General features: G+C 45.7%; 1 protein-coding gene across 6 annotated transcripts in view; it reads right to left on the bottom strand.

The window, feature by feature from the left end:
• Positions 1 to 16,099, bottom strand: part of LOC135379018 (zinc finger protein 808-like) — a 33,959-nt gene that overhangs the window by 15,088 nt on the left and 2,772 nt on the right. For 3 of the 6 annotated variants that reach the window (XM_064612259.1, XM_064612257.1, XM_064612258.1), the window contains exons 3-4: positions 12,652 to 12,884; positions 1,354 to 1,506 (exon numbers count right to left, since the gene is read on the bottom strand). In XM_064612259.1, coding sequence (XP_064468329.1) covers positions 1,354 to 1,506; positions 12,652 to 12,884 — 386 coding nt within the window. Of the gene's footprint in view, positions 1 to 1,353; positions 1,507 to 12,651; positions 12,885 to 14,684; positions 14,874 to 16,099 lie in introns of all 6 variants that reach the window. The other 3 variants (XM_064612261.1, XM_064612262.1, XM_064612260.1) reach the window with 3 other exon arrangements.

The raw sequence follows: 16,099 nt of genomic DNA, 5'->3' as shown, positions 1-16,099 counted from the left end.
TGTAGTTAAACTACTAGTTAAACTACCTGCTTGTGGTTGAAAAGCAGCCATCAACTAGTACTTGCAGAGATGTAGCGGCAACAACTAGTTAAAATACTACTATTTCGGGTAGTTAACTACAGTAGTTAGGTTACAGCGGGTGCCAACTACTTCCGACTTTGCCCCAAGCTTCACTTGTCTAGTGAAGCCTCATTTGCTCCGAAATAATTCCGAAACCCAGCTTATCGGGTAGGCACAGAAAGAATCCCGCTGCAAGCTTTGTGTCTGATGATCGTAGCAATGGCCTGAGCCAAAGTTCATCATCGCTCGCGATTCATATTTAGGTGTCCAAGAACGCAACAAGGGATTGATGTTGATGGACAACGTTGAGTAGTTGAACTATGTTGCAGTAGTTAAAGAAGTAGTTTTAACTACTCCCCTGAAAAGTAGTTGAACAACTAGCTAAACTACTCCAAAGTAGTTTGTAGTTATAGTTAAGCCACTGTAGAAGTAGTTAGTGACCATCACTGGGCTTTACACTGACTCACTGTGTGTCTGCGGGAGGTCCCACGTCGTTTTTTTGCAGACCCGAAAATTAGTCCGTGGACTTGCATGACGAACTGGCACTGTGAACGGGACAGAGAGAAGAGAAAACAGGACAGGTGCAAGACAATGTATTGTCAACATAGTACTGTCTTTACCCTGTCTTTAAATATCACACTCACACGGCTAATACATCATCTAACACACTCGTCCCACATTTTTTAGGAATTTTACTTTGTTACGACACAAAGTGATTAAAGCTGTCGTCTCTTCTCTCTGTCCCGTTCCCAGTGCTAGTTCGGCGTGCAAGATCGACACCAACACGCCCGGTTGTTCACTCTGATGTTAGTCCTTGGAGGTGCAAAAAAAAGGACCCGTTAGAGGTACAAAGTTGCAATCGACAAATTTCGTGTCCTCGTATCCCCTGCCGCAACTTTCAATTGACATCTCGGCTCTAATGCTCATAATTAAAAACTGACTAATTAATTTCACTTAATTAATTAATTCCAAAACAGTTTTCTGTTCGCACCGCTTTCTTACTTAGTTCCTTTGGTTGCATCTAGTGTTAGTCGTCTTCGCAATTAGAAACATCATACACGCCGTCAAACTCTGCAAAAGTTAGAAACAACGTGAAACTTGGTAAAAGAGTCTCTGTGTGTACTTTGCTTACTTTGAGAATCTTCCACAGGTGTGAGGCACGTGCTGGAAAGGTGATACATGACGAACGGACAACGAAAAAGCTGAATTATGTTGCATCCCCCCTTTTTTTTGTCCGTATCGCCCCATTCAGTTTCGGGTTGAGTAAATCACCTCGACCATTTTTGTATTTACCTTCCGACGTTGAATCACGGTTGCGTCCCATCTGGTCCTGCTCTGCCGAGATTTCAATGTTGTAGGGCTCCGTTTTCACTTCTAGGATTGGATGCTCGTCTGAAGACTCCTCTCGAGGTTCTTCTTTCACGTGACCCATCCCAGCCGTCAGGCCTGAATGTAAAGCAAGAGCAGCAGAGGAGTAAGCCACACTGCAATGCATTGAGTCATGTGACAGCCACCTCTGTGCCATTCCTGAACATAGCTATGCTCTATTCAGCGGCAGAGGTGGGCAAATGTCCTCACGATTTTTGCCCTCACCTCAATTGTTGTCACAGATGTTTTTCCTCACCTCACCTCATTTTTGGGGGGACTTCGTTCCTCACCTCACCTCAACCGCCTTTTAAAATTATTTTCCTCACCTCACCTCAATTTGTTTCTGAAAAATGTTCCTCAACTCACGTCACATCAACATTTTCCAGAACACTTTTTCCTCACCTCACCTCCCTCTCGAAACATTTTCCTCACCTCACCTCAATCTCTCTTTTGATAATTTTTCCTCATCTCACTTCACCTCACCTCCTCCTGGTAATTGAGGCACGTACTTCCGATCATGCACATTTTATGGTTGTCTGTTGTCAGACAGCCAAACAAGGATGCATAGCTGCCCCCAGTGATTTATCCGGACCCCCCCAAATGTTCAGTGACACCCCCCCTAAGGGGCAACCTCCATGGGGCGAAAAACCAGCGGACGACGTCTGGAAGTCATGCTGTGATGTCACTGTTGCCAGAGTACAAGGTACGAAATCAGTTGCTCGAAAAAATGCATTTAATGTCACAAATTCTGCAATTAAATGCAACAACTATCTGAAAAGGTGCGCCTACTAATGTACCGAAAGGCAATATCACTATACTGCGAAAGAAAAACATGTTTCTTGGTAGAGAATGCCTCGCGTTCTAGGATACTGTTGGCGAAACAGCGAGCAGACGACATTATCCAGTTGCAAGCAGATGACGATTATGACGACTCACGAGGGCAGACGACCACGTGCAGACGATCTGGCGTAGATTCGTAGCGGAAGAGCGCTTTGATTGGTTCATCTGCAGTTGACGCTTCCGGAATCGCACATGCTCGGCGAAAATATCTGGCATGGGCAGATCGGCGGCGAAAGCTGAGCGAAGTTCGCAGTTTTTTTGCTGAACATTCGCTCCATGGAGGATGCCCTTAACTTTTTCACCTGTGTACCCCCCAGAGGGGTGTGCCCTCGCGACTTCAGCTGCAGACGCACGTTGGTACTGATACGTTAAGCTGAAATTTTTTCAAACACCCCTCCATGTTTGGGATTCTGGGTAAACCACTGGCTCCCCCATCCAGTAGAAAGGGCCTCGTGGACTTTGTGCTTTTTGGTTGCTTTACTTTATTCGCCGCTATCTCAATGCGCACACTCCACTGCGAAGCACGCAGGATGCAATTTCACGCGGGCACGGTATGTCGAACCTCTCTTCAATCACTTTCGTCTTTGGGGCACACAGATCATTCCAACGGCGCCCAACGTCGAAAAACTGAGATTTTTTTAGCAATAAACGGCTCCGCTGTTTTTATTTTGAACTTTCTGTTCTCTCTGGACATTTTATTTTATTAACACAACTTTATGATCAAGGTTCCAAACATGCTGCGTCAAGCTGTGCTAGCTGAGAGGAATACAGCAACAACAAAAAGGTGCGTATTCACGAATCGCTGTAACTGAACACTAGGAAGCGCCTCAAATAGTATTCTGCGGTTGAAGCTACTATCGGACCAGCCTAAAGCTTAACCAGTAAAGTTTGACATTCTCGATTATTCAGAGTTAATATGCACTCTCTCGTATCTGCCACTTTAGAATCGGACAATTGTTGTTCGTTCGTGTCCCAGCCAGAGGTGGGCACCCTCGCGAAGGCGTGCGAGGGTGAGGGCTTCTCCTCACCCTCACCTCACGATATTTGAGGTGAGGTGAGGGTCAGTTTTTCTGGCGATGTTTGAGTCGAGGTGAGAAAAAAATTTTGAGGTGAGGTGAGGAAAAATTTTCAAAACATTTGAGGTGAGGAAAATTTTTCTCCCAGAAAATTGAGGTGAGGGCGAGGCTCGTGAGGGCAAACGCCCACCCCTGTGCACCACTGATGCAGAACCTGAGAGACAGACCTAATGTGATATCAGTGTACCTGATTTGACTCCCTCGTAAAATCACTGAGCTTATGACGAATTATGTCACAACTATCAGGTGAATTGTCAAGTGTAACAGATTGCAATATTGTGTTGCAGATGTACCTAGTGTGCTCTCATGACGTACACCCTACTCCAACTAAACATATGCACAGTTATTAGCAGTCTCTACATGTGTTCCCTACTGTATTCTAGCCTCAGAACATCAACTTCCATCAATTTCATGTTCTACATGTCACATTTGACCGCACAAATTCCACATATACGCTACACACACGCACGCATCTCAGAAAACCATTTTTCGTGCACGAGGGAAGATAAGAGAAGGAATTAGTCGACCCACTATATAAGCCAGAATATGAGAATGGGACACCATCTACGAATATTTTTTAAATCTTATTTGTGTGTGCGTGTGTGACTCACACCGTTAAAAGGAAAATCACTTCTCATACTTGAACTGCATTGCACAAAACCATGCTTATTTCTGGGTAAGAACCATAGCATTTATGTTGATCAAATATTGGCTGTACTATAGCAGTGGGACTGGTGGCTTTTAAAAGTTGGTGAGTGTGTTCAAAAATGAAATAATGCATGAAAGTGAGAGAAGACCATATACAGAGTCTAAAAAATCAGAATATAAGAAAAATATAAGAACCTTTTTTTATATGCATTTCATTAACACCATCTGAAGAATAGGAAAAATCAGGGGTAGTTGGTATAGATTCATGATGACGAATAGCATAGTCCTCGTCTTCTTGCTGCTATTCGTCATCATGCACCATCTGAAGCACAGAAAAACACGGCCACGCTAAGCCTGACGGCTTCGGAGGGGTGATTTTGCGAAAGGTGGGTTAGGTCAGGTAAGTGCATTTTAGTTAGGTTAGGTCAGGCTAGGTTACACAGATTGGGGAGGGGGGCGGGGAGGGTCTGGAGGGGAGGGGGCGCCCCCCCTCCCCAGGCACGCACTAGGCAGTGTGGGCATCAGACTGTGCCTGATTAAAGATGGAGGAAATCAGTCCCATTGCTATAGTATATCCCAAATATTTATTCAGTAAATAAAATAAATAAATAAATGTTGGTCACAAAGTCACATGCTCAGCAAACGGGTGAAGTCATGGCTTAAGGAGAACAAGCAGCAATAATAGAACCAGATACCTTCCAACAACTAAATCTGAAACCTAGTAGTAAATCGTCCGATTATATACCACAACTACCAAGTGCAGCAGCACTACAATTGTGGCGTGGTTCCAAGGATCTCAAGACGTTGAGGAACAGATTGCCTGGCACAGAGTGGCAAATGGTATGAAAAACTCCTGTACTGAAATATTCACAATGGAGAAGAAATCAAATTGCCCCCCACTGTGACGCGGTACAATGCAGAGTCTTATAGGACCAGGATCTCATCTAATCGTATGATCGCAACAGTAGACAAAACTAAAAAATTAGTATTGCACAAAACAAAGGAAATACAAATGCCAAATGTCGATGATAAATGACGTGCGAGACCTTACTGGAAATGGCATTGACCGCAAAACTGTAGGACTATTTCTGCTGTTGAGACTAGAGCTCTGAAGAGTTTGTCGTTCGTACATCCCGCCGAAATGTTCCGTATTCCACCGAGGAGCCATGCTTCAAAAGTTTCGGCCATGGATTCATTTTCAGCGGAACACCCTCTAACCGCGCTACAGCTCGTGAGAGATCTGCCCCAGCTAGGGCCAGATTATACCAGGCCGGTATTATACCGGCACGGTCAGTTATTTGCTCACGCTGCCAGGTACCGGCAGGAAGGTGATACCGGCAGCCTTTTGCCGGTATCTGTGGCTCAAGACCTTCCACAGGGGCTTTTGGGAGGTTTTTGTTTCAACATTCCACTACAGTTTGAATAAATCTGGACCACAGAAACTCCACAGTCACCAGTCGTTTTGTTCGTTATTCATTATAGTCTTGTCGTCAGTATAGTCGTCAAGTCTTGTGTTCGGAGGGGTTCAATGGGTTCGGAGGCAGGTGATCGGTGGTTGTGCAAAGCTATTGGTGGTTGTGTCGAGCCAGGTAGAACCTAGGCAGTATACAACCATCATGAGACCTTCTGCAAAGAAGGGTTTGTGTGCATCGATGCACTTTTCAAAGTACATAACAGTCCAATCCGGTTGTTCCAATACGGTCCAGAATACCGTACACGCCTGTTCATAGCAATTTCTAACATCAACGATCCAGCCAAACACAGGAACCCTTATGTTTCCTAGTATTATCTCTCTGTCCCTATGTGTGCTCACCCACCCCTCACCCCCTTTCCCGCAAGCCTTTCCCTTTATTCCACCTCCTCTCCCTCAGCCGGTATTTTTCACTACGAAGGGTGGCAACCCTAGCCCCAGCCATGGCGGTTGGGAGCGGCGTTCTCGATAGATGGCGATATTTCGCATATCTCCCATAACATCCAGCGAGCCCGCATTTTCACGGAACATAGATTTCTAAACTGGCAAAACAGGGGGGTCTTAAAGGGAGACTCCGAGACAATCCTAAACTATTATACTGGCTCCGTAATTAAGTTCCGATACATTATTTCCAAATGAGAAGTAGAGCTGGTTGGCTGACAGAGGCTCGTCAGTTGCCAAAAGAGCTGGGAAGCCCAAAACAGAGCAGAAACTGATGAAGCTTCCGTCTCCTACCTCCTCTCCGTCTCATCCGTTCGTCTATGACACCGGCTGTTTTTCATGCGGGCGCTTGTTAACTTCTTTGTGCCACATGGATGACCAGTCATCTCCTTCCTCGATTCAGTTCTAAAATATTTGCCAGCAGTAAGAGGAAAAAACGTTACAGAAAGCCGTAACATCAGGAATACCGGCGAGGTGAAGCTCAGTGTTGCTTGACTGCTTTTCCGTGGAGGAGCGCCTAATCACTCAAAGGAAAATAAAGTATTCCTTTTCAGTTATCTGTGCCACCTGAGGATGAAAAATCGTATTCACTGCCATATCCGTATCATACCGAACCCATTGATGTCGTCGCGCCGTTACCTCAACATCATTTTTGTGCGGAGTCTCCCTTTAAAGCAGCATGGAGGTCAGCACCCCAAAAAGATTTATTTTTTTTTGTTTCAATTTGCGACGTATCTTCTAACAAATAAGACGAACTCCAGCGAAAGAACGACTACCATACGTGACCTACAGAGCATGTGCAAGGCTCTGTTCCACACACCTTTAAAGGAGTACAAAGGGCCATCCAAAAAAAATTTCAGATTAAGACATCTGATGAAAGTGTGTGTGTCATTATACCGAGTAGCGCAAAAGGTTTTGATGTGTGTAATTTGTTTCCCAGAAAAAAAGCTCACATAAACATAGCTCCGCGTGTTCACCCTTAACTCGCCACTCCAGCTATAACAAGGATGAGGAGGTATGATGGCACGTCACCGATGACGGCATAAGGAGACTCGTTCTGGTTTGACAGTCAGTGGGGGTCAGTGCCTTGTCCCTTTGCCACCGTAAACCTGTTTTGCCAGTTTTCCCGGAGAATTGGGGATAGAAGGAGCGGCCGAAGCATTACTGAGCAAGGAGAAAGGCTTTATCAGAACCACGAACAGCCAAGTAGCAGACGACAGAGGAGTAGCAGACATTTCTCTAGGCTAATCAGCGAGCGTTCTCCTTATAGCGTCTGTGCGAGGTTCCAGGCAGATCACAGGCTGGTGCTGCTCTTCACCACTGTTGCGCACGGTCGCTTTTTGCGGCGTATTTTAAATTCAGTTTCTGCGATAATTATGACTCTGTGGTGTAAATTACTTCGCATGGTGCATCTTACTGGCCTACTTAACAGTTTTATAGGAAGAAAACTGGGTGTTAAAAATAACTTCTGTGCTACTTTAAAGAACCCCCTCCACGTGCAAAGGTCACATTGGCGAACGAGAAGACATCATGTAAATATCGCGGGCTTCGGCACGTGACAAGTGACGTCCAATGACACAGCTCCAGCATGTACAAGCGGCGCGTGAGCCGAGAAGAAAAAACAAAGAGTAAGGGCACTGAGCAGTTTCTATGTCACACTGGGCTCGTGTCTCTCGTCCGCAACTGCTGTCTTTTGTAAGTATATGTTATTCTGCCATGACAATATGCCGCAGAGCAACAACATTTTGCACAGTAATCCCTGGTGGGCAGCTTCACAGAAGAAGCAGGATTTCGAGCCACGTTAAATGGTACTTCTATGCTCCTTTAGTAATAACCCCATAAAGAAGTGCATGTGTGCATGCACACTTTCGAGAGCCTAGTGGTGGAATAGCTTGCCATGGTCAGGTTATGTCAGTAATTTGGCAGAGGGACCCTCTTAAAGCTTTAAAGCCCTTTGTCTTAAAGCCCACACATGAGGAGAACCAAGAAGAAACATCCCAGGCAGCACAGCCAGCACTCGGATCGGAACCAGCGTCACGGAGTAAGAAGACTAGGAGGTGAAACTGCCCATAGAAGCAAAAGCCGACATGCGACCAGAGACTGTCACGTTGGGGGAGAGAAAAAAGGCAGTTGCTGACTTTACGCGAATATCTTCCATTGCACTGTCGCGGCACTGTCTTCCATTTTGCGCTTTTACATGGAAGGCTATGGGGAAAGCGCTGCTTTTCGAGAGTCGTACGGCAGCCTCTACGGATGATGACAAACTGATGAACGTAAACGATGTTTGTCTTGGCAATAAAAGTCGCGCTTGTCAACTACATAGCGCTTCTTGTTTAACAAAACCAACGGAAAACAATTTCATTCTCTTGCCTCTCGGTTCTGTTGAGCAGACGACAGGAGCACGGATGATTGAGTAAGCGATCGAGCGTTTAATGCATGTGCTTTCAAGTGTGCTAGTCACGCCGCTGGACAAGCAACAGTATCACGTGACTGCATGCCTCGGAAATTCTGCGTCCTCGTGCAACAGATGGCACTGCCGCGCCCTCCTCGTACATTGTCTGGTTGTGGGAGAGAGTGAAGATTCATCTCCTAGTCTTCTTACTCCGTGACCTGGGTCACCTCCTAACTGAGTACGGCTACTGTGAGGGAACAAAGGAAGGAATAGCGATTGTGGCATGCTGCAATGACCAATAAGGAACCTTAATGTGCGTGCATTGAAATTTTCAATTACAACTTAAAGGAGCACTAAAATGCAAAAACAAGTTCACTTCAATTGCTATCATTTTTCAAAACTTTGATACAGTTACGAAGCTACAATCCAAATTATATGGGACTCTTTCTTGCTTTGGCGCCAAGCAGCGAACATCGTTTCGGCTCATGCATCTGTGTTTTTAGTCCATGCTGCTCGTGCATGCGTGTGCCCAGGGTTAGTTACCGAAAATATTATGGTTTCCGGTTCCGTTTCCGGTACCTGAAAAACTCGGCTTTTCATTTCCGTTTCCGGACAATTTTCGGTTGAGTTTCTGTTCCTGTTTCCTTTTAAGAATGCAGTTTCCGTTTCTGATGTAATTTTGGTATTGGTTTCGGTTTCTCATCCGGAACTCGTACTGTCTGGTTTCGGCTTTTTCATGTCAGATATTCCAGTTACACAATAGATGCAAAAGGACAGCCACATCAAACACAAACACTAAAGACTTTAATGCAAAGTTTGTTACGAATCTTGTACACCGCAAGTAGATGCTTCTCTAGGTTGCGGAAATACATGCCTTTAAGTTTCAAAAGTCTCCGCTCGTGTGCAAAAATAACGTGTCATCCAAAACTTTCGCGTCCATCTTGCTGCGCAGTGGGCTCAGCACGAAAGGAAGTCCCGAAAATAATGAATGATGACTGGAAGAATAGTGCGGATATATGCAGTTTTCATATTAACGGAAAAACACCGAGGGAAACGTCCTGCGAAAATGTTTCCGGTAACGTTACCACTTTTGAATTTTGTTTCCGTTTCAGTTTCCATTTCCTGTTGAATTTTGGTAATTACCGTTTCTCATTTCCATTTGCGTTAGCCAACCTTGCATGTGCCACGCCATGGAGCGTAGTCCCTGTGAAAAACACAGTGCGCGTTAAGGAGTGGACTGGCATCGCTATCCGAAGGACGTTAAGATAAACGTTGTCAGTTGGGCATACGCGAGAACTGTTGTGGGCTACAATTCAGTGAATCGGCATTGAAAGATACAGCATTGCGCATCACGCCACTCATGCACGGAACACTACAATGAAACCCGTTCCAAATCCACACCTCACAATAGGTATGCAAGCTTCTTGCACGGTCGCATTGGATGCTGCCAATCTTTGCCTTCTCGGGATCCCATTTATTGCCGCCAAAGACGGCTTTGTTTTCATTGTGTTTTCTTCTAATGAACGACTGACTTTCATTTGAGAAGAGCTGGTTTTGAGATTTTAGTGCCCCTTTAAATAAGAAGCAAAATCCAGGCTAAAAATGTTTTCGGAGCAGCAACACACAGCCCTAATCCATGAAATCTCAAGGTTTGAAAAAAAGAAAAGAAAAAAGAAGAGACACGATGTGGACGTCACATGGGGCCGCTGCTGCCCCGACCAGCCTCGGCTACTAGCCTGGCTAGAAGAGGAAAGCGACGAAATCCGTAGCCAACGGAAGCAGAGGAGCAAGGGTCGCCAACAGTTTTTCGGAACTGCGTCTGCTCCCACTGGCAAAAAAAAAAAGACTTTCCCTCGGCTGATTCGACCTGGCTACCGCCGAGCGCGAGAGAGGGAACGCAAAGAGAAAGGAAAGGGCCCCGTTCAGGTTCTTTGCTCTCCTCCGATCCCCTTCCCCGTCTCTCCTTCTAGCCTCTCTCCCCGTAAGATTTCTATGACTAAAGCTGCGACTGTGCCGACGACGAAGCGAGCAAATTGCTCATTTTAGTGGAGCCTGTACACAATTGCGTACCAGTTTCAGTTTCAGTGAGCGAACGTGGAGCAACGGATTCGTGGAAGAACATAGGACGTTCGAAAGATCCGTGCGTCTCTTGCCGCTGTTGCTCTATTCAGGGCGTACAAAGTCAAGTGTGCAACCCGCAACGATGCGTGTGGTATTAAAGGGGCTGTGAATCCAAATCCGAATATTACGCAAAATCAAATCACGTTTGAAATGTAGATTCATGGGTGCCAAACCCTTTCCCGCTGCACTCCCATGCCACAGAGTTACGACGCTTTGAATATCAGGAGATCCTCTCACTCCTGGCTCATCTCCTCCTCCTCGTCCCATCCCGGTGTGACGTAGTACTTAGTTCTTCCCGCCCACTTCATGGAGCTGCCCCGCACCGTTTGGCGCCACGGTCAGCGGGGGCCTAAAAATTTGAGATTTTTTAAAACTATGTAGCATAAAAAGTAATGGGAGGTGGGACCTTGCGTACAGAGTGCGTGGAGTAAGGCGTACAGACTCTCGCCAGAGACAACGTTCCATCCGTGTGGTTTCTCAACCCCTTTAAGCTGGTATGGTATTTGAAAAAAAAAAAAAAAAAAAAAAGTTTGATCCAGCCCAACTACTCGCTCCTGGATTTGTCTGGGGCCGGTTCGGGTTAAACCAACACCACCTGGATACAGAAAGCCTGCGTGCTCGCGGATGTGACATAACAATTAAGGGTCAGCCAATGGGGATCGTGTTCTGAACAGCCACAGCGAACCACGAACATGCTTTCAGCAGCTGTGGCCACGGAGAAGAACCAATGTCGTCTGCGAGTTCTGATTGAACATCCCTGCGTACTAGATAGAAAAACTTGGAAATAAAGCGGAAAACGGTCTGAATCTTTCTCAAAACTGACTGCACTTGCACTTTTTGCCTAAATATTTAAGGCTGCGGGTTCCAGATGAGCTGGAATCATTTGCAGCTACTTGAGTTTGCAGAACGATAAATTGCAGTAGCGGATGAACTCTGAAAAGAGGGAGAGGAGGTAATGCTTTCTCTACCTAGGTGGTCTTGGTTAAACCCGGTTTGTCACTCAACTCCAATCACGTATCAGACGGTACCCCATACCATGTGCATTATTTACCAGCAATTTATATCCTCGATTACAGAACTAAAAATAGCACCCATTTTCCCCTCTCGAATCCTATTTAGGCATTTAACCCAAAAAAAGGTCACACCTATAGAACATTAACCAGCCTTGTATACAGGTTGTCCCAGAAAACGTGTCATTGAATAATAATAAAAAAACTACGCCACCTAGAATAATGCGTTCAATGGCATTTGTTCTTACTAGGTTTTTGCCGCCTCCTGCTGTGAATGTCCTGTAACGTAAGTTTAATTACGTAATTTTTTGCAAACTGAAGTTGGAAATTTGAAGTAAAGGTCACTTTTTTACCCCTTCAATGTGAAGAGCGTGTCTAATTTACTAAAATTAATGATAATCGACGGGGATATTCGGGGGATATACAGTCAAACTCCTTTACAACGAAACTCAGGGGACAGCAAAAAAAATTTGCAGTAAAGGTATTTTCGTTAAAAAGGATGTCCATCATTGGACCTATAGGGCTCCAGCGGAACCGCAAAAAAATTTGCTGTAGTGGTATTTTCGTTAAAAAGGTGTTCGCTATAAAGGAATTTGACTGTACCATCAGAAAAAATAACCGAACAACATGCTCTACGGAGCTAACGCGCGAGAAATTTTTCAGCACAATCCTTGTCAGTCCGACGAAAGGAGGTTGGAAACCCAGCCCATACCTGCAACACAGAAAGAGATAACAGAGGTATGGCTTATCCCGTCTGACTTTTGCTGGGATCGAACTTTCCCTCTCCCAATTTCAGGAACTGTCGCTTTTTCTACTATCACTCTGTGGACTGGCTTTGGAACCTCCTTTTGTCGGACTGAGAGCGACTGCGCTCAAAAAGTCGTCGCGCGTTATAGTTCAGTGCTACGAAAAGCATGATGTTCGGCTATTTTTTCTGATTGCATAGCTTGTGAATATCGCTGTCAATTATCATGAATTTGAGTGAATTCGGCATGCTTTTCATATTGGTGGGGTACAAAAGTGACCTTCACTTGGCAAATTTCCAAGTTCAGTTCGCAAATATTTACATAATTAAACTTACGATACATGACACTCACATCAGGAGGTGGCAAAAACACAGTAAGAACAATTACCGTTGGCCGCAGGATTCTAGATGGCATAGTTTTTATTATAATTCAATGACACACTTTCTGGGACACCCTGTATAGTGTAAAGAGATTTTACCATCAACATCACCTCCTGGTGAAGACTCGATGCAGTGCTGTTGCCGTGTCTGGGGCTCTTCTGGTAGACATGGAACATCAGGCGGTTCCAATTTTACCTTCACCAGATGACCGTTGAACTCTGAGGAGAGCCGCATTTCTTTGAGCTGTGAATCCGAGGGGCTGGAATGTGATGATTCAAGGACACCAGTATCTCTTGTCTCTTCCTTCATGATGAGTAAACTGTTTGCTGTCCTAGTACCATGGAAGGTAAGAGAAAGAGAGAGAAAGATGCACAAGTTGGTTCAGAAGCAAAAAAAAAAAAAATACAGCACCAGTTTCCATAAGTATACTGTATATGTAGAGCCTGAAGTTTTAGGGTTTTACCCGATTCTTCCCCGAATTGAAGGTTCACCCTTTAGGGTGAAACCCGATTTTTACCCAGCAAATTCCCGTAACTGGGATGTCTGTAGGAATGCAGTTACATTGCCGTTTGTACCAAACCATTACAGTTAGTCTGAGTAACTGAGCCAGATTTCTCCCCGAATTTAGCATATCGGGAGCAATATTTTTTCACCCGAATTTGCACGAATTTAGTGCACACGTTCAATTACCCGATTTTTACCCCCCGAATTTAGAAAAAAAATTTTCCCGAAAACTTCAGGCTCTACGTATAAGTAGTAATTTTCGCGAGGACCTTTTTTCTCGCAAAGTTCGCGAATGCCCTTTTTTTTCCCGCAAATTTCGAGTTCCGCGAAATATTCGGACCAATGCCAGAAAAGTACGTGAACTAAATATGGAAGAAATTTGACCCAGGATGCAATTTATGTACACGGGGTCTCTTATGCTATTACACTGCATTGCCTAGCAAAGTGTTCAGTTCGGGCCTGCAACTGGGGACAGAAGTCCAGCCTTCACGTACGAATCCCATGCGGATGTAGGTGCCCCGTGATTCCTGTTCCTTGTAAGCCTGGATCATAAAAACAAGCGTGTATGCACTCTGCCATGCGGTTAGACCTCTGTAAAAGTTGGCACATCCCCTATCGAGTGCCAATCGCAACTGCTCGACACGATGACAAGAATGATGGGAGTCAGGGCAATTCGGCAACGACACGTGTACAAGCACAGTAGGATCCCCTAATCGCAGCCCTTTCAGTCAGAAGTGCTCAAAAGGAAGACAAATTGAACGAGTTTCCCACTTCCGATACCTCTTATAAAGGTCTTCCAGGAAGTTCAAGGTCGAGGGCCCCTTAGGTGCAGGGTCGATGCACCACGGTACCGCAAATTTAAGGTTCCGCGAATAATTGCCTGGTCCTGGCTCCTCACAAACTCGCGAATTATTGAGCCCATAAATTTAACCACTTATACATAGAGCCTGAAGTTTTTGGGAAATATTTTTTTCTAAATTGGGGGGGAAATCGGGTATATAAACGTGTGCACTAAATTAGTGTGAATTCTGGTGAAAAAACTGCCAGTATGCTAAATTCGGGGAGAAATCGGGCTCAGTTACTCAAACTAACCGTAGTGGTTTGATACAAACGGTGATGTAACTGCATTTGCTGCCAAAAAAGCAAGTTAATGCATTCCTACAGACATCCCAGTGAGGAGAATTTGAGGGGTAAACATCGGTCCTGAAGGTCATTCATTTCCACAGCATCTTCTCTCATTTTCATATGTCTTGTTACACGAGGATGGATTATCTCTGGCATCAGGTAATGTAGCTAGAACATTTTCAGCTGGGGAAAACAGCCGTGTTGGGTGACCGGATCGCAAGCTTGCAATAACTTCTCTTCGTTATATTTCATTGCGCTTGGATCTGATAAAAAGTATTTATGTGATCGGTGCAGGTACCGTATTTTCACGCGTATTAGCCGCACCGCAGATAAGCCGCAGGACTCGTTTTTAGATACATTTCGAAAATTTTTTTGCAGATAAGCCGCGGGTAACACGACGCGACTGCTTTGTGCGCTAAACCAGTGATGCACATACAAAATCAACAGAGACGCTCAACGCTCGTCAGCGCTGTACTCCCTGCCAGCTGCCCTGTTCACGTACTTGTCTGCGAAGTCGACGACTTTTAGTTTGAAGCCGCTGTCGTGGCTGTGCCTCAGCGTTGGAGCCATGCCTCACCTCTAACTGCCGTGCCCGTGTCCACGAATGCTGCTGCTCTCGTCAAATGAGAACTGACGCTTAGCTGACCACGTTTTATCCCGATGACAGGTGTATTGAACCCTTCCTGTGGGCCTGCCGACAAAGGAGACCGTGGGGAAGGTCATAAACCCTGTCCACATTCCGGTGTCGGCATGATGTATAACAAAAGAGGTCAGTTCTAGTGTTCTACTAAGATGGGATTGTGCCCTTGTTGCATGTTTTTCGTGGATTGACCGAGTCCACTCGAATGTGGAGTGGACCCGCCCCTGTTCGGTATTGTTCGTGCAATGGCAGGGCGGTCCTGTTCCGTCCTGTTCGTTTAACCCGGGGTATGGGGAAAGTACCAGGGAAAAATAGTCACCAGATAAGCCGCACCCACAGATAAGCCGCAGAGCGTCCGCGAAAAAAATAAATCGCGCATAAGCCGCGGCTAATACGCGTGAAAATACGGTACACTGAACCTCCCATGGAGACCCCGACGCCAATGGCATGTCTTTTAGCAGTTTACATGAGCCATGAGGGTGGGTGAGGGAGCCATGAGGGTGGGTGAGGGTGAGGGTTTACAACCATGAGGGTGGTTTTGAGCGCTTGATCTCAATTTGGTTTGATCTCAAGGATGCCATCGTCATCAATCAGGCGATAGGGGCTCGTGGCCACGTACAGCATGTCAGGATTCACAAAAGGACCACAGTGCTTCAGCACACAGGCTGCATTTCTGGCATGGAATAACGAAGCTGCCTTGTTCACGTGGTCCATACCGTACTGGCAATCCTTGCTCTGGAATGACCCGGGACACAATATCTACTTCACAGTTGACGATTAGTTGAAAGTCGCTTGAAAGTCGGTCGACATATGCTGTAAATCGAGGTGGAAGGAATTCTCCACAAAAATACTCCAAAAGCCGGGAGACGACATAACTGGACAAAAAAGTAGAGAACTCCGACTTCACATGACAAAATAAGAAGGCTTACTCAGACAATTCGTACGTCATGCGACGGACATCATCAGTGCCAAACTGAATGAGAGATTGCACAACCGGTCACCATTTAAGGAGATGGGAGTATCGTTCGGGAAGGGGGCCACGGTTTTTGTTACAAACCGAGGGGTCACTGCGTATGTGCCAAGACTCTAGAAGCTTCCTGGGTCCCCATCTTTGTTCGCGAGCCAAAGTCACCGCGTTGTCAAAGTCGAAACAATGTCCCGTGTCCCCAACGATGCTTCGTAAGCTCCGTCTCAAACCGTGTGGCGTGGGTCGTGCTCTTTAAGTCCCGCTTATGTTCTTTGAAACGAGTGTTCCGTTTTCTGCCTGTCTCGCCAAT

This window comes from Ornithodoros turicata, chromosome 1 (assembly GCF_037126465.1).
Source record: "Ornithodoros turicata isolate Travis chromosome 1, ASM3712646v1, whole genome shotgun sequence".
NCBI lineage: Eukaryota > Metazoa > Arthropoda > Arachnida > Ixodida > Argasidae > Ornithodoros > Ornithodoros turicata.
This window is presented reverse-complemented; position numbering and strand designations above follow the sequence as displayed.